Source organism: Taudactylus pleione, unplaced genomic scaffold, assembly GCF_031769625.1.
Source record: "Taudactylus pleione unplaced genomic scaffold, aTauple2 ptg000768l, whole genome shotgun sequence".
Lineage (NCBI taxonomy): Eukaryota > Metazoa > Chordata > Amphibia > Anura > Myobatrachidae > Taudactylus > Taudactylus pleione.
The window spans coordinates 1,065,206-1,089,280 of NW_028285170.1; the positions used below are offsets into that span (position 1 = coordinate 1,065,206).

Genomic DNA, 24,075 nt, shown 5'->3' on the forward strand with positions numbered 1-24,075 from the left:
AAGAGGGGAGTAGAGTAATGAGGAGGCAATGTGTACAGAGGGGTGAGATACAGGGAGAGTGATGGATGTAATAGCCTTAGAGAAGATACCATGGGTGATATAGGAAAAAGCTCATGTGTGTATATAAGAGGGGAGTAGGGTAATGAGGAGGCAATGTGTACAGAGGGGTGATATACAGGGAGAGTGACGGATGTAATAGCCTTAGAGAAGATACCATGGAGTGATATAGGAAAAAGCTCATGTGTGTATATAAGAGGGGAGTAGAGTAATGAGGAGGCAATGTGTACAGAGGGGTGACATACAGGGAGAGTGACAGATGTAATAGCCTTAGAGAAGATACAATGGGTGATATAGGAAAAAGCTCATGTGTGTATATGAGGGGAGTAGGGTAATGAGGAGGCAATGTGTACAGAGGGGTGACATACAGGGAGAGTGACGGATGTAATAGCCTTAGAGAAGATACCATGGGGTGATATAGGAAAAAGCTCATGTGTGTATATAAGAGGAGAGTAGAGTAATGAGGAGGCAATGTGTACAGAGGGGTGACATACAGGGAGAGTGACGGATGTAATAGCCTTAGAGAAGATACCATGGGTGATATAGGAAAAAGCTCATGTGTGTATATAAGAGGGAAGTAGAGTAATGAGGAGGCAATGTGTACAGAGGGGTGATATACAGGGAGAGTGACGGATGTAATAGCCTTAGAGAAGATACCATGGGTGATATAGGAAAAAGCTCATGTGTGTATATAAGAGGGGAGTAGAGTAATGAGGAGGCAATGTGTACAGAGGGGTGACATACAGGGAGAGTGACGGATGTAATAGCCTTAGAGAAGATACCATGGGGTGATATAGGAAAAAGCTCATGTGTGTATATAAGAGGAGAGTAGAGTAATGAGGAGGCAATGTGTACAGAGGGGTGAGATACAGGGAGAGTGACGGATGTAATAGCCTTAGAGAAGATACCATGGAGTGATATAGGAAAAGCTCATGTGTGTATATAAGAGGGGAGTAGAGTAATGAGGAGACAATGTGTACAGAGGGGTGACATACAGGGAGAGTGACGGATGTAATAGCCTTAGAGAAGATACCATGGAGTGATATAGGAAAAGCTCATGTGTGTATATAAGAGGGGAGTAGAGTAATGAGGAGGCAATGTGTACAGAGGGGTGACATACAGGGAGAGTGACGGATGTAATAGCCTTAGAGAAGATACCATGGAGTGATATAGGAAAAAGCTCATGTGTGTATATAAGAGGGGAGTAGAGTAATGAGGAGGCAATGTGTACAGAGGGGTGACATACAGGGAGAGTGACGGATGTAATAGCCTTAGAGAAGATACCATGGAATGATATAAAAAAAAAAAAAAAAAATTTTAACAAATGTTGATTTTGGATTAAAAGGTGAAATTTGTAGGACAGGACATAAACAAATGTCAGGTTTGAATATGAAATTAAACAAAAGAGAGAGAACCAAGGGTTGTTATCTCATGGGCGCACAAGAGTAGATATATTAAAATATAACTTTTATTATATTTAATTTAAAAATTATCCCATATTAGGGACTTGAGCAGTGAAATATAAGGTTAAAGTGATAAAAAAACAACCACCAATAAGTGAAAAGAAATAAATGATATGAAAAAATAATAATAAAAAGCAAGGTCCACTATATGATTTCTGCTAATGCTAAATACTGCCTTAAGAGTATATCCTTAACTGGAATATATGAGGATCCAATAGGTACCTTATCATAAGCCTAATTGGCTGGGGTTATCCACTATGGTCTTAGTATTAAATATTTAAATGTGGTTCCTAACACCAATTGCCTCCAATCAATATAGGAATGGTTTATCTATTAATAATTTGTGTCCGCACAGACCACAATCATAATATTCTTCTATGATGGAGAGAATATAATTGATTAAATTAATTTAAGAGTATGTATTTGCTCCAAATGTAACTACAAGGCAATACTTATTTTAATTTAAGTAGCTGAATATTAGTATTGTCTACTTCATACACTCAGAATATACCCCACATATTAGAGCGACAATTGCATTTATAGAGCAGCACATCCAATTTTACTGTTCTCTATTAGTGATAATCAATTCAAGGCTGCTAATCATAAATCGCAACTGTGTGTCACTAATGATACCTAATATGTGCCAGTTTTATTAAAATACCAGGTCGTAACAGATTGTAACAAATTGTAACAATAAATCAACAGCTAGTCAGATAATGACGCTGTTGCCCAGTATCAGCGCTTTACTTGTTATTGTCCAAGTGGTTCATGCAATAGGATATAGAACTAGTTGTCCATATAATGTGAGATCCGCTTAATAAAAATTCTCATTATTAAGGCATAAACTGTGTGATAATTTGTCTCTCAATAGCTGACACAGCGTTTAATGATTTGTCATAATAGATGAATTACATAGTATACATTGTTTTCATTTAGTTACATCATTCTCTAATCATCCGCTAGATCAACTGGTGCATAGTCCCATTATTAGGGCATAAACTATATGATGATTTATTCTTCAATAGCCAACACAGCTTTTAATGATTTGTCATAATACATGGGTTATATGCTATACATTGTTTTCATTTAGTTACATCATTCTCTAGCCGTCCGCTAGATCAACTGGTGCATAGTACCACAATATAATATGTCTTTAGGCAGTAATATATATTAATCTCAAATGAGGATATATTATAGTGGACCCGCTGAAACGCCGACGCGCGCGTTTCACTGCATAAGCAGCTTTGTCAAGCATTTAGACCATCGGCATCCACGACTTCATACCCTCAAACCACAATAAATTAGCCAAAAGATTTTAAGCATTTGAATTGCTTAAAGTATTGTGTTTTATGTCTATCAGCTCGTTTTTTTTATGTATTATTTGATGTGTAACAAGATTTGATTTCTGTGTAAAACATTTCCCACACTCAGAGCATGGAAATGGTTTCTCACCTGTGTGATTTCTCTGATGTCTTACATATAAATCAAATCTTGTAAAACATTTCCCACAGTCAGAGCAAGGAAATGGTTTCTCACTTATGTGTCGTCTCTGATGTCTAAGTAGACTTGATTTTCTTGTACAACATATTCCACACTCAGAGCATGGAAATGGTTTCTCACCTGTGTGACTTCTCTGATGTATAACAAGAACTGATTTTCTGGTAAAACATTTCCCACACTCAGAGCATGGAAATGGTCTCTCACCTGTGTGATTTCTCTGATGTATAACAAGAACTGATTTTCTGGTAAAACATTTCCCACACTCAGAGCATGGAAATGGTTTCTCACCTGTGTGATTTCTCTGATGTCTTACAAGATTTGATTTATGTGTAAAACATTTCCCATAGTCAGAGCAAAGAAATTGTTTCTCACTTGTGTTACATCTCTGATGTCTAAGTAGACTTGATTTTCTTGTAAAACATTTTCCACACTCAGAGCATGGAAATGGTTTCTCACCTGTGTGACATATTTGATGTCTAACAAGATATCTTTTGTCTCTGAAACATTTCCCACAATCAGAGCATGGAAACGGTTTCTCACCTGTGTGACGTCTCAGATGTATAACAACAGATGATTTATAGACAAAACATTTCCCACACTCGGGGCATGAAAATGGTTTCTCACCTGTGTGACATCTCTGATGTATAACAAGATGTGATTTATGTTTAAAACATTTCCCACACTCAGAGCATGGAAATGGTTTCTCACCTGTGTGACATCTCTGATGTGTAACAAGATCTGATTTATAGATGAAACATTTTTCACACTCAGAGCATGTATGGTGCTTTGCACTGGTCTTAGTTGGTTGGTCATTAATGACTTTTGTGTTCTGTTGGGGATCTATGGAACAGGAACACATTTTATCTACTGCATGAGCTATAATAGGTGTACCACTATCTGAGGTATCAGGATAACATTCCCCATAATCAGAGGGATCAGATGACACATGTGCACTGTGAGGTGCTGGATGTATAATTGTGGTGTTAGGGTTTTGTCCTAGAGAATCTCGGGTGTTGTTGTGACCTTCTATGTCACCATCTGTAGATAAGATGAGATGTCCCTCTGAGATCTTCCTTCTGTTACATCCATCTGCTGGGAATAAATTAAATATATGAAAAAAGTATTGTTTCTCTGTAACATGGATAGTTTTCCAATAGAGACTACGGTGACAGGTCCCCAAATTAGTAACAAATGGGGAAGTTCCGTTGTGTCATGGTACAATGTATAGCGGTCACATATTATGCTATGTTATAGCTATCACAGGGGTTACATGTTTATTCTAATACAAAACATAAAGACAATTGTTGTCGGCATTGGAGTCACCACTACAAACCTGGGTACATCTAGCAATCCAAGCACAAGGACTTCAGCAAAACATTTAAGCTTACAGCCCAGTATCAAGGTTCCTGCAAGTATCTATATTGTATATACATCAAACACCATTAGACTTCTGGTAACATGTGCTCACCTCCCAGATCCAGAGGCTAACGCCTAAACAAGCATAGGCTAGTGAGCCACACACAAAACAGCCTCATATCGGCATGATTGACAGCATTCAGGACTTTAGGCACAATTTTCAAACAAAAGAAAACAGGCCAGTCCTGGATGTTACCCATACGTTACATGGCACCAGACGAGTGGCAATAGGTTTTTGTTTCACAATTAGCTTCTGTAGCTGAGAGACAAGAAAGATGTAACTACAAGATAGTGGTGTATGAAGGATCATTCATAGAGTAACTAGCAGAATATTAGGAACTCCTGATGCCGGATTACAAGCTTAAATGTTTTGACCAAAATATGAACAAATCCCTATACTGTCCTTTCAGTGTTCGCAAATACGCGCTATAGAACGTATTTTACCCGCTACTGAGCAATGGGGACTCACTTTTTAAAAGTAGCCGGGTCCCCAGGGACGTGCTGTGGCCAATCCCTGACAGCAGGCTGCAGCGCAGCGCGTCCCCCTGAGAAAGACACAATACTGTCTGTTATTGGCTGCTGCTGTGGAAAGCCATGCTAGGATCAAGTGTCTGATCTGATCCCAGCATCGGCACAGCATCCGTGCCGGGCGCTGGGATAGTGTGTTTGTTCCCAGCGCCGGGTAAGCCACAATGGCAGGTACCTGGTGAAGGGGCCGCCTGGTCCCTTCCACCAACGTCAGTGGTAAAGTGGCGGCGGGAGAAGCTTGGCTCCAGGCGCAAGCTAAGCTGAGCTCGCTGCCCAGAAGCAGCGGTTGTTTGGCACTGGCCACAAGCCAAACACGGCTCGCGGTCCAGCAGCCAATCGGAGGCAGATGCGACGAGCCAATCGCGGCGTCTTGAATCAGACGCCGCTGAGAGGGAAAGTTCAGTCCGGTGGTGGAGGGGAGGAGTGAAGACCTTCCGAAGACAAGAGAAGAGTGGCGCGGCAACAGTTCCGGCGGCCACGCAAGAGGCCAGAAGACGGCGTGATCAAGGAGGAAGAAAGGAAGAGGCGGTGCCGCTGGCCAGGATGGGCCAACGGCAGAAGACTGAAGCTGAGGACCGAAGCCTCTTCCACCTTTACGGGTAGGCGGCCTTCGGCCACCGTTATTTACCCCCTTCCCTAGACCACCAGGGTTGTCGGGCACTAGGCCCGTGGAATAATTTCAGGCAATAGGCCTGTGGGTATATAGGTGGGCACAAGGCCTGGGCTACATAGGGGTCATTAGGCCCAATTGAAGGTGTGAGTGACCTGGGCATTAGGCCCAGGTCACCAAAGGGTAAATAGGTAGGCCAATACTGGGGGCAATGCATAGGGGGGATTACTACTGAGGGCAATGCACAGGGGGACTACTAGGGGCAATGCATAGGGGGACTACTAGGGGTAATGCATACGGGGATTACTACTAGGGATAAAGCATAGGGGGATTACTACTAGGGGTAATGTATTAGGGTATTGCTACTGGGGGCAATGCATAAGGGGACTACTAGGGATAATGCATGAGGGTATTACTACTGGGGCAATGCATAGGGGGATTAATACTGGGGACAATGCATAGGTGGACTACTAGGGATAATGCATGGGGGTATTACTACTGGGGCAATACATAGGGGGATTACTACTGGGGGCAATGCATAGGGGGACTACTAGGGGTAATGCGTAGGGGGATTACTACTAGGGGCAATGCATAGGGGGATTACTACTAAGGATAAAGCATAGGGGGATTATTACTAGGGGTAATGCATAGGGGGATTCCTACTTGGGGCAATGCATAGGGGGTCTACTGGGGGCAATGCATAGGGGGTCTACTACTACTGGCAATGCATAGGGAGTCAATTACTAGTGGCAATGCATGGGGGGGACTACTACTGGGGCAATGCATAGTGGGACTAAAGGGCATTAATGTGTGGCATAATGTGTAAAGGCCAGGCATGGCTGTGTGGCATAATATGTAAGGTCTATTACTGCATGGCATAATGTGTAAAGACGGGACATTAATGTGCGGCATAATGTTTAAAAATCGGGCATTAATGTGCGGCATAATGTGTAAAGGCCGGGCATGGCTGTGTGGCATCATTTGTAAGGGGTTAGGGGAGGTCTGAGAGGCATATGGGGAGCTCTAAAGCATAAATTATGATGGGACCCAGAAATGGTCAGGTAGGACCCCATTTTTTTTTTAAAGTGGAGGGTCCCTGGGACCCACATATTTTGTCAACACCGCGATCACTGCCTTTGCTGGATACACAGATTGTGAGTGGAGGTGACAAGCCCCAAAGTGTCAGATGTTCCTCCAGGTGATTGTAGAATTATTTTGGGCTTACTTTAACAATCCTAGGGACTGTCAGCAACCGCCTGTTACTAACTCCTCCCAATGCCTCCTGGGTGGTGCTGGCTAATTGCCACTGATCTCTCACTGTGGACCAGTCGGCACATGGTAGCTGGCAGAGGGACTGAGCTTGGAGACACTGGGCTCAAACCAGAACAGCTGGGAGTAGTGTTTGGTGCTTCTCTGGTAGTCACAGGATACGAGCAGATGCAGGTGTCTAAGGCAATTGGATATTTGTTGCTCATAGGATTTGACAGTTACTCCAAAGCATACAAGGTGTTACACAGGTTCTCTCCTCTCAGATAGTCAGAGCGTATACACCTTACAGAGCTACATCAGTTCTTTACATGCAGAAAATGTATATAACACAGCGGGGGTCCAGCCCAAACTCTACATCAGTTATCACATCAGGAAACCAAAATTAAATAGAATTTCAATTTCACAGTAACAGGTTAATTACATTCCTCCTGTGATAAGCCTGACACTTATTACAGTATATTTAGTCATTATGAAGGAATACAAAATTATTGTGACTTAAACATGACGTGTTACATGATTGGTCTCCTTAGTACGGAAGGCATGAACAGGAAACTCCAATATGCATGAAGACCAAAAGACAAAGGCGTCATTAGGCCAAATGGACAATATGGGTAACACAGGTGCGGACATGTTTGTTTTAATAATTTACTTGCGCTGGAGATTGCTTTGAGCCATCACTGGAGAGTATATCTCATATACTTTAGATATAGGGTCTCATTCAGACAAAGTCGCAAGCGCTGAGCGCTTGCAACCAGGTTGATGTTTTACTACTGGGCATGCGCACGTCGGAGCCGACTAGCGTCGGGCGCTCCGTCGCTATGGGTCTCGCACCAAACGATGGAGAGTGACAGCTCGCCCCGTTTGGGAGGCGGGCCGGGGGGGGGGGGGGGCTGAGCAAACGGATGTGTTCCTCAAGGAACACCTGACCGTTTGTGGGTGGCCCCACTGACATCACCAGTGATGTCAGTGGGGAGCTTCCTGCTCGATCAGAGCAGGAAGCTCCCTGGGGCTTCCAGATGCCGAGACCCAACCTTAGGATCTCGTCGCATGCCCCAATAGTCGTGATGGTCTTGACCATTGCGACCATTAACCTGGTCGCTCGCTAGAGCTGTGGGTGGTAACCCACAGCTCAGCTAGTGACCAGGAGGCCGCACTAAAAAATGCAAGCGGCCGCCCTCAGAGCGATCACTTGCATCAAGCGCCCGACTCTGAATGAGGGCCATAATGTGTTCTGATAACCTAGACCACGCCTGGCCAACCTGCGGCTCTGCAGCTGCTGTGAAACTACAAGTCCCAGCATGCCCTGCTGTAGTTTGGCTATAAGGAAATGCTAAAACTGTGGCAGGGCATGCTGGGATGTGTAGTTACACAACAGCTGGAGGGCCACAGGTTGGCCAGGCCTGTACTAGACCATGAAAGCTGAAGGCACGTGACCAAGACACTGCTGCCTCCAGGCTTACAGGAAAGATGCGCAATATCCATGGGATGTACGGAAAGAGAAGCTGGAAATGCACAGACGTCGCCATTTTGGGGAATATTTACATGAATAACAAGAGATATGGTAACAACTTACCTTTGTTATCTCTGTTTCTATGAAGTCCATAGGGTCCACAGGGTTGACCTTGGGGGTATAGGATGGGAACCAAATCCGGGCACCACGCAGTTAAAGCTTTTAGCTCCCAGGATGCACTTGGGTCCACTCTCCCTATAACCCCACCCCCCAGCCAGAGGCACCTCAGTTTGTAAGTAGCCAAAGGCCGGAGGAGGAGAGAAAAAGAGAGAGAAAACTGGAACACTCAATAACCATACTCACAGAAATGGGAGATGGAAAACCGGTGACCAGCCACACAGCCCATACGAAGCCAGGTGCGTCAGGGCGGGCGCCCTGTGGACCCTAAGGACTTCGTAGAAACAGAGATAACAAAGGTAAGTTCTTACCATATCTCTTGTTTTCTACTTCAGTCTCAAAGCAGTTCAACCAAGGGTGGGGACGCTCCTGTGCTGAGAGGAGAATCCGTCGCCAAAAAGGAAGCATTCTGAGAGGCAAAGGAAACCAATGCCTAGAACCTTAAAAAGGCGTGGTCACCTAGTAAGGCAAAACAGCCGAGGCGCCACAGCGGGCCGCCCTCGAGGGTTACATGGCCCGAGAAAACAAGCCTCAACAGAAAGGCCTACCCATGGGTAGGCCCCTGAGGAAGACATACAAGGCCATCGAGCCAACATTTGGTTATAGGCCGGCCATCCTTTCCTGTGAAAACCAGAAATCGCAGACCACCAATAAGGGGTCCGATTTCCGTAAGGACCTTGAACGGATCACATAAATCCCAAGAGGCCGGACCACAGTCAATGAGGCCACACCAGCCGAGAGGACTGGGGACTGAATGGCCGTACCATAAGTTCCAGAATATGGTACCTAAAAACCACTTTAAAAAGAAACACAGGGCGAGAGCAACTCACACCCTGACATGATGCCCTCCAGAAGAGGGAACCACATGAGAACGCTCCCAATTCAGACACTCTCCTGGTTGATATAAACACCCTGAGAGAAAGAGAGAGCCTAAGCAATAGACCATGTAATGGCTATCACAACCAGCGGTTCCATTGACTGTCCCCGGAGGGAACGAAGAACCACTACTAACTCCCAAGGAGTCCCTAGGGAGGACAAAAGGTGGCATAATCCAGAAAACACTCCAAAGGATGAACTGGATACCAGAGTGGAGCAATTCCATATCTTAACCCTACTGACAGTGTAGGGATCCGCACTGTCAGGAAGGCCAGGCCGAGGGAGAAACCCAAGCCAGCCGGAAGGAATGCCAGAATATCTGGAAATCCTGGACACCGGAGGATTGTATCAACAGGTACAATACCATAAGAATTATGGCTGCCACAGTTTGTTTGTAGGTCCCAGCAAAAGCTGATCTATGTGCTCTAATCATTCCAACGTTGACAAAGCCAGGGAAGCCGTAAGACCACTGTAGGGACGCAGTCAAAGACAAACGACCCAGGTCCTAGGCAAAACCAAGGACCCTGAGACAACAGGTCCGGGCAGTGAAGCATCAGGAATGGAGTATCGATGGAGAGACTCCGAAAATCCAAGTACCCCTGACATCTGGGGCAATCAGGAGCCACCAGCAGGAAAGCGTCTCCGTCTTGATTGAAACACTTCCCTCGAGGGAGAAGGGAGACCGGAGAACACAGGTACGCAAAGTGGAAGGACCACTTCACCGACAAAGAGTCACTGAAAGTTGCTTCAGAATCCCGAGAGCTGGACTGTAACACCATAGTGTGATAAAGTCAGAAGGCCATGAGGGCCACCTCAGGGGCCCCCCCTGCTCACCAGGAGATGAAACCTCTCTTGGGGAAGAGACTAGTCCCCGGGATGCACGTCGTGACGACTGAGGACTCCCGCTTCCCAATGGAGAGCTCCTGAAATGAACGCTGCCAAGATGGTCGGGAGGAGACCCTCGGACTATGTCCGAATGTGTGACATACCTGTCATTGCCACCCAACCAACAGTGTTGCTAAAAAGGAAGCCACTGTCCTGAACCTGTCGGACTGAACCTTTTCAAGTTCACCGGGAAACAAGAGTTATGCCAGAGTGAAGGCCCAAGACAGGCTAAAGGTCCAACAAGTTAATTGACAGGGTAGAATCGACAAAGACGTCCAACTGCACTGAAATGGATGCGAACCAGACACTGTCCATAGCAAAGAATACCCTGGACGAGATGGCCATAGCCACCCGGAAAGGGACCGACTTGCCTCCGGAGAGAGCACATCGTTCGAACAGTGATCTGACAGAAAAAACTCGTTCCATCTGGAGATAAGCCAATTATGGAAAGGCCTGGAATGGAACTGAGCCCATTCCACCCTTCAAAAGGCAGACACTGAATATTTGATCATGCATCCCAGAGTGTAAAGACATATGTCGACTGCGTAGACATCCATGGACTCCTAATGGAAGAGTGGAGACTCCGTCTTACGCCAGAAGAATTCTCAGATTCTGAGAATCCAGCAGGGCTCCTAGATGAAGAATACCCAGAGAGGGAGGACTTATTCCCCGTTGATTAAACGTCTGCACCCTGAAGAAGCCACGGTCATCCTGACCTGGCAGTAAAGTACCCCGGTGATCCTGCTAAGAGCAGGAGACCGTCCAGGTACAGGAGCATTGGGATATACTGAACAGGAGAACTGTCAGAAAATCCAAAACGCTGGTAAACCACTGTGGGGCTGAGGACAGTCCCAAGAGGCAGAGCCTGAAAAATTGTAAGTGTTGCTGTTATATAGCAAACCTCAGTCCATGCTGAGGAAAGGTCTCTGTAAGTACCCGTAAGCAGGCGTCCTGTATATCCAGTGATACCATAAAGTCCCCAGGTTCCAAACATAGTATGATGGAGCATAGGGATTGCCTCCTGAGCCCAGGTAGCTTTAGGAACTGGTTCAGGGAATTGAGACAGAGAATAGGCCAAAGAGAACCATTCAGCCACCACACCAGAAAGAAAGCAGAACAACCAGTCCCTGGCTGAGAAAGTGGGGATGGCCTAATCAGCTCCGCTGACCGCAAGCTTTCTGGATTAGTAAGGCCCTGTTCGGGTCTGAATAAGGGCCCGCGTACCATCACATGTAAAGAGGCCGCCTGAGCAAAGAGAGGGCGTATCCTCCTACCCACGTAGCCGCGGCAACCTGACACTAGTACCAGGCTAACTGAGAAAATCGCTATCTCCCAGTGGGAGGCCTGTCACGTCAGGCTGAAGATATATCCGTAGGTTCAGAAGCAGGATCGGCTGGCAGTCCAGGCCTGCTCGGGACTGGATATGTCGGCCCTTGTAGAGGCCGACAGTCTACGAAGAAACAGACCTTTACGGCTGACCCAGAGGACACAAAGACTTAACAGACTTAGTCTGAGGCCTTGTAGTGGGCATAGCTGAAGGCGGTAAACTGGTCGTTAGTAATACTGCCAATGTTACTACAATCTTGTCAAGGTCAGGACCAAACAAGATCTACCCTATAGATGGTATCTGCACCTCTGCATTCCCAGAGCGTAGCCATAGGGTATGACGGAGGATACAGTCGCAACCGGAACTCTGAAAGTTAGGAGACTGGTATCCAATATAGGCATTTCCACCTATGACAACTGCATATATTACGTGAGCGACCAAATACATTTGAACCCCAGACATTTTGGAGGGGAAAAAACATTACAAATGCATCAGCTCAGTATGCAATAGTATTAACCAACCATGCTATAGCCATGGTAGGATGGGTAACAACCCCTGAAAGCGAGTAGACTGATTTCAGGTAGAGTTACCACCTATGGATCCGAAGAATCCGACCACGCCGGAATGGGAGGCGTAGTAACATCTGTAATGAGACGAGTAACACGCCCATCCACCCCAGGAGGGTCTCGTGATGACCCTCAGGGAATTTGCGACAGGAGGCCAAACGCTGTTGTAATACCTCGTATCTGGCAACAGCCAGAGTCCCGCCATGCGATCCACCCGCTAGTCAGCAACAGGGAACCCGAAGGCACGTAAGACGGAGGGTGTATGATACAGGTGCAGATCAACATTCACTCTAACCAGAATGGACCTGCTACCAGCCCTAAAGCAGGGATAATAAAACCTGAAATAGGCTTCCCCCCGTGTAAGAGGGAAAGAGCCAAAAACAGTATCCAGTACACGGCAGAGCCAACTGGGAAGTAACCACAGGGCGCCAACCACGCCAATTTGCGTTTCATAGAAAACGACATCCACCCAGGGTGGCTGTGGTAATCCCTGCAAGGGGAATGACAGACTATTGTGGCACCAGGGGGAATTCATATACTTGGAAAAATCCCTGCAGGGAGCGGTAGTCTGTGTCACAGGGGAAGAGTGCAAGAAACTGCGAGATACCCTGAGATGAAGAGGGCAGTATGGTGAAGTAACCCCCAGGTGAGGTACAACAATGGGGCCCACCCGGCTATCCGCAATTGAGAGGATCCCAAGAAAACAAACTGCCCAAGGGGGTCGTGTAAGGGGCTCGGCACCAGATGGCGCCGCATACAGAACCCTTTATGAGTCAAATCCTCCGCACTAACACCTGCAGCACATGACTTGCAGGATAGTAAAACTGGCTGCAGTATAACGCTCTATCTCCTGGTCAGACATATCTGACCAATCTTGGCGGAAATATCAAGCAGCAATATACTGGTCCTGACTGATGCCAAAATTAGTTGCAGGGACCCATTTTCAGCGTATGCAACACACAGTTCCATCGAAAATATGGCAAAGTGCAGCACGCAACAGTATGTGACAAACCTCACAAATATTAACAAGTATATAAATGTGAGGCCTCAGAACCACCCTAAATACAGCTGTATTAGGGCAGATAAAGAAAAGGGATAGATATATATTGACAGGTGAGATAATAAAGTACAGACAGTCAGCACTAGCATAAGTCACATACCATGCAGATATATACATATATATACATAAACATGTCATATAATATACTGCACTATGTCACTGCATTCAACTGCCCAGATTCAGTGTCTGGGAAGGCTACAGCGCTGTGTACACTGACCTGATGGTGAGGTACGCAGGGGGACTGGACTCACTGCCATCTCCAGAGCTCTGCTGCTGCACATAGAAAATGACCGCCTGGAGACCGCAGAAGAAGCGTAGCCCGCGGAGGAAGCAGCTCAGCGACGCCAGACTATAATACTGAAAGGCGAGCTGAGCTGAGGGGAGGAGCCGCTGTAACAAGGAAGGCTTGCTCCCCTGGCCGGCTATTAACCCCAGGGAAGCCGGCTCCCTGCGCCGATCGTTAAGTCCCTGGTGGTCTAGTGGACACACGGGGTATGGGGGGCCCGCCGCCACTGCCGGCACCTCCGGTCTGTCCCCAGAGACCGGAGGCACAGGACTGCATTTGAAATGCGCGGATCACCGCAAGCGGTGATCCGCGACCTTACCTGCTCCCCGTGGATTCGGCAGCAGTCCTGGGCGCCCACAGAGTCCGGCTAGCACAGACTCTGGGGTCCCGCTGAGATCCCCAGATCTGTACTGGCGTCTCAGCGCCAGCGGGGCGACGGAGCGGCAGGTTAGACGTCCTATGGACAGTCCGACGCTGCCGCTCTGAAGAGTCCAAAGTTGGAAAAAACTTTGTCCCTAAAAAATAAAAATAAAATAAGCTTAGGGGCTGCTAATCAGCTCCCCCTGCACTAACGGTGACCCGACTCCGGCCGGGCACCAACTTACACTGAGGTGCCTCTGGCTTGGGGGTGGGGTTATAGGGAGAGTGGACCCAAGTGCATCCTGGGAGCTAAAAGCTTTAACTGCGTGGTGCCCGGATTTGGTTCCCAACCTATATCCCAAGGTCAACCCTGTGGACCCCCTATGGACCCTGAAATAGATAGGGGCTGATGGCTCCTGATGTATGAGATACACCAGAGAGTGTGGGGAGGAGACTGGTCAGATCTCTGGGCTGGTAACACACAGTGACATGAATTGAGGGGGAGAGCAGGAGTATAATAGGGGCTGATGGCTGCTGATGTATGAGATACACCAGAGAGTGTGGGGAGGAGACTGGTCAGATCTCTGGGCTGGTAACACACAGTGACATAATGTGAGGAGGAGAGCAGTATAATAGGGGCTGATGGCTCCTGACTCCACCACTGGACAGATACATTTCCCTCATTAGTTTGTACTGTTGTAGTGATTGAGTAAGTGTTTATTACTCACCTGTGCTGATATCTGTAGGGATTTCCTCCTCCTTACACTGCTGATCACCCCTCACATACGTTTCTTCTTCTCTCTCTATATCTTCTACCTTCATATCAGTCACATACGTCTCTTCTTCTCCCTCTATATCTTCTGCCTTCATATCAGTCACATACGTTTCTTCTTCTCCCTCTATATCTTCTGTCTTCATATCAGTCACATACGTCTCTTCTTCTACCTCTATATCTTCTGCCTTTATATTAGCCAGACTTTCACCCTAAGAAACCCACAAATCAATAAAATAACAATTTAGAAATGTCATATTTCATTAAATCACACTAATTAGAAGAATTCTGGTTAATAAGACACACACAGCTTCCTACAGATCCTATAAAGACACTTTGGTATATTGGTGAGACCCTAAATCCCACCTACCTGATGCTCCTGTGGGGTCCTGTGATTCTCCTCTGTACAATCCTGTGAATAAAGAGGACGGGGACATCTCTCTGGAGTATTTCTGTTACTGGGTCCATCTGTAGGAAACACACAGTGACTGAGGGCCTGATTCAGAGTGAGAAAGAGCATGTAACTGTGAACCAGGACAAACCATGTTGCAATGCAAGGGGTGCAAATACATACATTATTTTGCATTTAGGGTAAATACTGGCTGCTTTTGCATGTAGCCCACATATACTGCACAGCTTTATTTTTACACTGCAATTTAGAAGTCAGTTTGGACACCTCCCTCCCAACTCTAAATCTCTCTGCTCATTATACATCTGCCCCACCTGCAGTGCAGCATGGTTTCACCAAGATGATCAGTTACGTGCTAATTCTCACTCTATTCCCAAAGCTGAATCAGGCCCTGAGTACATTGTATATATGTGATTATCAGGTGATGGGTGTATATAGGAGGCCCCCATACCTGCTCTCCCCTGTACAATAAATTACAGTCTCGTCTTACCCAGTGATGTGAGGGGCCGGTGATTCTCCATTATCACGTCCTTGTACAGACCCCTGTCATCCACTATATACTCCTCCTCCTGCATGGAAACATAGACAGTGACATCCTGACACCTTATAGGAACCTGACACACAATGATACAGTCATCACCCAGACACATCCCCTGGTGTTACTGTACAATGTCCCATTCCCAGCAGTCACTTCTCCAGTCATCACCCAGACACATTCCCTGGTGTTAATGTATAATGTCCCATTCCCAGCAATCACCTATCCAGTCATCACCCAGACACATCCCCTGGTGTTACTGTATAATGTCCCATTCCCAGAAATCACAGCTCCAGTCATCACCCAGACACATCCCCTAGTGTTACTGTATAATGTCCCATTCCCAGCAGTCACCTCTCCAGTCATCACCCAGACACATCCCCTGGTGTTACTGTATAATGTCCCATTCCCAGCAGTCACCTCTCCAGTCATCACCCAGATACATCCCCTGGTGTTACTGTATAATGTCCCATTCCCAGCAGTCACCTCTCCAGTCATCACCCAGACACATCCCCCGGTGTTACTGTATAATGTCCCATTCCCAGCAGTCAACTCTCCAGTCATCACCCAGACACATCCCCTGGTGTTACTGTATAATGTCCCATTCCCAACAGTCACCTCTCCAGTCATCACCCAGACACATCCCCTGGTGTCTGTATAATGTTCCATTCCCAGCAGTCAACTCTCCAGTCATCACCCAGACACATCCCCTGGTGCCACTGTATTATGTCCCATTCCCAGAAATCACAGCTCCAGTCATCACCCAGACACATCCCCTGGTGTTACAGTATAATGTCCCATTCCCAGCAGTCACCTCTCCAGTCATCACCCAGACACATCCCCTGGTGTTACAGTATAATGTCCCATTCCCAGCAGTCACCACCCAGACACATCCCCTGGTGTTACTGTATAATGTCCCATTCCCAGGAGTCACCTCTCCAGTCATCACCCAGACACATCCCCTGGTGTCACTGTATAATGTCCCATTCCCAGCAATCACCACCCAGAAACATCCCCTGGTGTTACTGTATAATGTCCCATTCCCAGCAATCACCTCTCCAATCATCACCCAGACACATCCCCTGGTGTTACTGTATAACGTGCCATTCCCAGCAGTCACCTCTCCAGACATCACCCAGACACATCCCCTGGTGTTACTGTATAATGTCCCATTCCCAGCAGTCACCTCTCCAGTCATCACCCAGATACATCCCCTGGTGTTACTGTATAATGTCCCATTCCCAGCAGTCACCTCTCCAGTCATCACCCAGACACATCCCCTGGTGTTACTGTATAATGTCCCATTCCCAACAGTCACCTCTCCAGTCATCACCCAGACACATCCCCTGGTGTCTGTATAATGTTCCATTCCCAGCAGTCAACTCTCCAGTCATCACCCAGACACATCCCCTGGTGTTACAGTATAATGTCCCATTCCCAGCAGTCACCTCTCCAGTCATCACCCAGACACATCCCCTGGTGTTACAGTATAATGTCCCATTCCCAGCAGTCACCACCCAGACACATCCCCTGGTGTTACTGTATAATGTCCCATTCCCAGGAGTCACCTCTCCAGTCATCACCCAGACACATCCCCTGGTGTTACTGTATAATGTCCCATTCCCAGCAGTCACCTCTCCAGTCATCACCCAGACACATCCCCTGGTGTTACTGTATAATGTCCCATTCCCAGCAGTCACCTCTCCAGTCAGCAGGTGAATGTTATTGTTGATGAGTTCCAGCATCTTCTGGTCATTGTGTCTCTCATGTATCAGTGAGTGAGGTGGAGGCACCGTGATGGGGCTCTGGGTCCTGCTCAGTCCTCCTGTCACACGGGGACGGCTGCTGGGAGTCTCATGCTCACCGGATGTCTTCTTCACTACTGTGTAATCCTGTGTATTGGGGGAGACATCAATGAGGAGGTCAATTAAACTCCACCTAAATGGGGCTGTTTATTTAGATGATCACTTTGCATAATATACAAAAAGACTATTTCACTAAAGCAAATATTATAGCAATCTCCTATATACAGAAAAATGTAGAGTATATAGTATCTCCTGCAGCTCCAACATCTTTGTGTCAGTGACAGAAAGAAAACAACATATAATTCCCAACTCCAGTGAGGACTGTGGGACTGATACTAATATCTGAGACCAGCTCCCTGCTGCTTGTTTAATAATATAGATATAAGTGATGTCACTGTGACACCCCCAGATCCCCTCACCTCCCCAGTCATGTCCCTGTATTATTAATATAGATATAAGTGATGTCACTGTGACACTCCCAGATCCCCTCACCTCCCCAGTCATGTCCCTGTATTATTACTATAGATATAAGTGATGTCACTGTGACACTCCCAGATCCCCTCACCTCCCCAGTCATGTCCCTGTATTATTACTATAGATATAAGTGACGTCACTGTGACACTCCCAGATCCCCTCACCTCCCCAGTCATGTCCCTGTATCATTACTATAGATATAAGTGATGTCACTGTGACACTCCCAGATCCCCTCACCTCCCCAGTCATGTCCCTGTATTATTACTATAGGTATAAGTGATGTCACTGTGACACCCCCAGATCCCCTCACCTCCCCAGTCATGTCCCTGTATTATTACTATAGATATAAGTGATGTCACTGTGACACTCCCAGATCCTCTCACCTCCCCAGTCATGTCCCTGTATTATTACTATAGATATAAGTGATGTCACTGTGATACTCCCAGATCCTCTCACTTCCCCAGTCATGTCCCTGTATTATTACTATAGATATAAGTGATGTCACTGTGACACTCCCAGATCCTCTCACCTCTCCAGTCATGTCCCTGTATTATTACTATAGATATAAGTGATGTCACTGTGACACTCCCAGATCCCCTCACCTCCCCAGTCATGTCCCTGTATTATTACTATAGATATGTGATGTCACTGTGACACTCCCAGATCCCCTCACCTCCCCAGTCATGTCCCTGTATTATTACTATAGATATAAGTGATGTCACTGTGACACTCCCAGATCCCCTCACCTCCCCAGTCATGTCCCTGTATTATTACTATAGATATAAGTGATGTCACTGTGACACTCCCAGATCCCCTCACCTCCCCAGTCATGTCCCTGTATTATTACTATAGATATAAGTGATGTCACTGTGACACTCCCAGATCCCCTCACCTCCCCAGTCATGTCCCTGTATTATTACTATAGATATAAGTGATGTCACTGTGACACTCCCAGATCCTCTCACCTCCCCAGTCATGTCCCTGTATTATTACTATAGATATAAGTGATGTCACTGTGACACTCCCAGATCCTCTCACCTCTCCAGTCATGTCCCTGTATTATTACTATAGATATAAGTGATGTCACTGTGACACTCCCAGATCCCCTCACCTCCCCAATCATGTCCCTGTATTATGACTATAGATATAAGTGATGTCACTGTGACACTCCCAGATCCTCTCACCTCCCCACTCATGTCCCTGTATTATTACTATAGATATAAGTGATGTCACTGTGACACTCCCAGACCCTCTCACCTCCCCAGTCATGTCCCTGTATTATTACTATAGATATGTGATGTCACTGTGACACTCCCAGATCCCCTCACCTCCCCAGTCATGTCCCTGTATTATTACTATAGATATGTGATGTCACTGTGACACTCCCAGATCCCCTCACCTCCCCAGTCATGTCCCTGTATTATTACTATAGATATAAGTGATGTCACTGTGACACTCCCAGATCCTCTCACCTCTCCAGTCATGTCCCTGTATTATTACTGTAGATATAACTGATGTCACTGTGACACTCCCAGATCCTCTCACCTCCCCAATCATGTCCCTGTATTATGACTATAGATATAAGTGATGTCACTGTGACACTCCCAGATCCTCTCACCTCCCCACTCATGTCCCTGTATTATTACTATAGATATAAGTGATGTCACTGTGACACTCCCAGACCCTCTCACCTCCCCAGTCATGTCCCTGTATTATTACTATAGATATGTGATGTCACTGTGACACTCCCAGATCCCCTCACCTCCCCAGTCATGTCCCTGTATTATTACTATAGATATGTGATGTCACTGTGACACTCCCAGATCCTCTCACCTCCCCACTCATGTCCCTGTTTTATTACTATAGATATAAGTGATGTCACTGTGACACCCCCAGACCCTCTCACCTCCCCAGTCAGCAGGTAGATGATCTCCAGGGTGAGATGTAAGATCCTCTCAGTCCTGTGACTTTCATCCATGTCCATTTTCAGTGAATCAGTGAGAATATAGAACGTGTGATGTGTAATAAAGACTCTGGTTCCTCACAGCAGGATTATCTAGGAATAAATAGAATACACATCACAGAGAACACATGTAACACAGTCAGACATGTAACACTGAGTGACCAGTAAGTCTCCCCTTTCCCCCCAGCCATAGAGCCCTGGTCAGTGTCTGTCAGAGGTTCCTGTGACCCAGCCCCATAAGGCTCCTCAGAGGCCGTCACACAATGCTGTACTGTATAAGGTTACACCAATGCTCCTCTCCTGGCCGGGGGTCTTATTCCTCCCAGACACATATTTGGTGAAATTTGCTCCACGTGTATCTTGTACAAACACATGAATTAGGGATGTTGGGATTTTTTACTTTTGTTTTACATTTATTCCAGAAACGGAGAGAATCTGTGACTATACTGAGGTCATACAGGTAACAGGGGTGTGAGGGGAGAGTACACAGGAGAGCAGAAGGGGTGCAGATATGGGCAGAGGGGAAGTAACGTAGGAATACAGAGCACACAACAGGGGGTGTAACAGCTGTACAGAGGTGTCAGTAACACAGGGGAGGGGAAGGGAACAGAAGAGGTTAGTAACACAGGGATAGGACAGCAGGCAGCCCAGGGGACACACAAAGGGTTACACAATACAGAATCCCATCAGTCACTCTGCACAAATGATGAAATGACAAATGACCGCACCTCAGATGTATGTTACATGTGTGACCAGCCTGCCGGCCGTGTGTGTGCAGCGTAGGGTGGGGTGAGACATGTCCTGGGGGATAATCAGTGACACTCTGAGGATCTGGGGACTGTCACAGCCACTGGCTGTCTCTGAGAGAGTCTCTATTGCTCAGGATAACAAGACGCCCTGACAGACAGTCTCAGCTCAGGGAGTGCAGCCCTTTATTACATGGCCTGTCTGTGTCCTTCTCACACATCCTTTATGTATCATCTGGTATACACAGTACATACGTGTTATACCTATTATGTGTTATTCCCTGACCACTCATTACTGTTATTATTACTCTGCAGCTGCTGCTATAACAGGACACCACAGCCTGCTCCCCCTGTATAGGACACCACAGGCTGCTCCCCCTGTATAGTACATCACAGGCCACTCCTCCTGTTCAATAGGACACCACAGGCCACTCCCCCTCTATAGTAGGACACCACAGGCTGCTCCCCCTGTATAGTAGGACACTACAGGTCACTCCCCTATATATAAGGACACCACAGGCCGCTCTCCCTGTATAGTAGGACACCAAAGGCTGCTCCTCCTGTATAGCAGGACACACTGCAGGCTGCTCTAGCTGTATAATAGGACACCGCAGTCCGCTCCACCTGTAAAGTAGGACACCGTAGGCCACTCCCAGTGTATAGTAGGACACCACAGGCCACTCGACCAGTATAGTAGGGCAACACAGGCCAATTCTCTGTAAAGTAGGACACCACAGGCTACTCGACCAGTATAGTAGGGCAACACAGGCCACTTCCCTGTAAAGTAGGACACCACAGGCTACTCGACCAGTATAGTAGGGCAACACAGGCCACTTCCCTGTAAAGTAGGACACCACAGGCCACTCCCCCTGTATAGTAGAGTGCAACAGGCTGATCCCCCTGTATAGGAAGGCACCACAGGTTGCTCCCCCTGTAGGGTAGGACAATACATGTTGCTCCCCCTGTATAGTAGAGTGCAACAGGCAGCTTCCCCTGTATAGTAGGATACCACTGGATGCTCCCCCTGTATAGTAGGACACTACAGACTGCTCCCCCTGTATAAGACACCACAGTAGGACTCAATAGGCTGCTCTTCTTGTATAGTAGGACACAATAGGCCGCTCTTCCTGGGTAGTAGGACATCACAGTCCGCTCCCCCTGTAAAGTGTTGGACAAAACATGCCGATCCTCCTGTGCAGTAGGACAATGCAGGCTGCTACCACTGTATAGGACACCACAGGCCACTCCCCCTGTAAAGTAGGACACCACCGGCAGCTCCACCTATATAGTGTAGGACACCACAGGCCACTCCCTCTGTACAGTAAAATACCATTACCTTCTGCCGTTTGACACAGCAAGGTTGCATTTTTCGCGCTTGAATTAAAAAACTCTTCCGTCAAATCCTTTCTCCCTTATATAATAATACTACCACATATAAGTGTGTGGTGAGATCTGTTTTTCCACGCTGAAGTATCACTAAACAGTTCCCACAGCTCTTTATATTATTACAACATATCAGTCTGTGGTAACATCTGATTTAATCCCCATTATATATCACTGTAGTCCCTTATCCTTTAAATATTAATAATACAGCATTCTGACTAGGTTGTTTTAGTGGGCCAATTTCAAAGGGCAGAATGCACCCTGCCCCTTTGGCGGCGCCCTGTTGGCAAACCGCTAAAACATCATGCCGGGTGGTGACCCCACCTGTGGACTGCAGTGCACCTCGGGTGGGAAAAATTGCGGTGCAGCGCTCAACGCTGGTGAATATTCACAGAGAAAGGAGAGCTTGGGGGCAGCCTAGCTGGGCAAATCCCCAAGAGTGATGAACAGGCCGCATCATGCCCCCTTTGCAGGCGAGCGCTTGAGTGACATACCCCTTGCCGGACCTAGAATGAACACTAATAATACCACATATCAGTGAGTGCTGGAAGCAGTTATTCCCCCTCATATATCACTATACAGTCCCATTCCCCCTATATAATAATAATACCACATATCAGTGTGTGCTGGGAGCTGTGTTATTCCCCCTCATATATCACTATACAGTCCCCTCCCCCCTATATAATAATAATACCACATATCAGTGTGTGCTGGGAGTTGTGTTATTCCCCCTCATATATCACTATACAGTCCCCTCTCTCCTATATAATAATAATAATACCACATTTCAGTGTGTGCTGGGAGCTGTGTTATTCCCCCTCATATATCACTATACAGTCCCATTCCCCCATATATACTAATAATACTACATATCAGTGTGTGCTGGGAGCTGTGTTATTCCCTCTCATATATCACTGTACAGTCCCCTCTCTCCTATATAATAATAATACCACATATCAGTGTGTGCTGGGAGCTGTGGTATTCCCCCCCATATATCACTGTACAGTCCCCTCTCCCCTAAATAATACAATATTTCAGCGTGTGCTGGGAGCTGTGTTATTTCCCCTCATATTTCACTGTACGGTCCCCTCCCCTATATAATAATAATAATAATAATACCACATATCAGTGTGTGCTGGGAGCTATGTTATTCCTCCTCATATATCACTGTACAGTCCCCTCTCCCCTATATAATAATAATACCACATATCAGTGTGTGCTGGGAGATGTGTTATTCCCCTCATATATCACTGTACGGTCCCCTCTCCCCTATATAATAATAATAATAATACCACATATCAGTGTGTGCTGGGAGCTGTGTTATTCCCCCTCATATATCACTGTACAGTCCCCTCCCCCTATATAATAATACCACATATCAGTGTGTGCTGGGAGCTGTGTTATTCCTCCTCATATATCACTGTACAGTCCCCTCTCCCCTATATAATAATAATACCACATATCAGTGTGTGCTGGGAGATGTGTTATTCCCCTCATATATCACTGTACGGTCCCCTCTCCCCTATATAATAATAATAATAATACCACATATCAGTGTGTGCTGGGAGCTGTGTTATTCCCCCTCATATATCACTGTACAGTCCCCTCCCCCTATATAATAATACCACATATCAGTGTGTGCTGGGAGCTGTGTTATTCTCTCTCATATATCACTGTACAGTCCCCTCTCCCCTATATAATAATAATAATAATACCACTTATCAGTGTGTGCTGGGAGCTGTGTTATCCCCCCTCATATATCACTGTACAGTCCCCTCTCCCCTATATAATAATAATACCACATATCAGTGTGTGCTGGGAGCTGTGTTATTCCCCCTCATATATCACTGTACAGTCCCCTCTCCCCTATATAATAATAATAATATAATATATACAGGACACGTTACCTGGCTCCGGCTGTCAGGAATATCTATGACAAAATGGCAGCGAAAGCCCCTGTGGCCCCGCCCCCTCTGCTCTGTGACTGGGAGACTATAAGAATATGGCAGCCGGTCACCGCACATGAGGACACCATTAGACTATACAGCTGTTACTCTAGTGATGGAGATGGGAGCGGTAGGAGCAGGTGGCTTCTAGTTACAGGACGTCCTTCCTACTATATGCCTCCTGATTGGCTTCTCGCTGCTGCCAATCACCG

The 24,075-nt window shown here is 46.6% G+C and overlaps 1 protein-coding gene across 2 annotated transcripts; it reads right to left on the minus strand.

The window, feature by feature from the left end:
- Positions 1-1,348: 1,348 nt before the first annotated feature.
- LOC148476849 (uncharacterized) lies at positions 1,349-23,905 on the minus strand. 2 transcript variants are annotated; one of them, XM_088457558.1, is made up of 7 exons: positions 23,825-23,905; positions 19,732-19,881; positions 17,247-17,438; positions 15,502-15,580; positions 14,973-15,070; positions 14,559-14,814; positions 1,349-4,112 (listed from the first exon to the last, which is right to left on the minus strand). In XM_088457558.1, the coding sequence occupies exons 2-7, from the start codon at positions 19,807-19,809 to the stop codon at positions 2,836-2,838; spliced, it is 1,980 nt and encodes a 659-aa protein (XP_088313684.1). In that variant the 5' UTR covers positions 19,810-19,881; positions 23,825-23,905; the 3' UTR covers positions 1,349-2,835. The 2 variants fall into 2 exon arrangements, with proteins under 2 accessions (XP_088313684.1, XP_088313685.1); XM_088457559.1 differs by having other exon boundaries at positions 1,350-4,109.
- Positions 23,906-24,075: the final 170 nt, after the last annotated feature.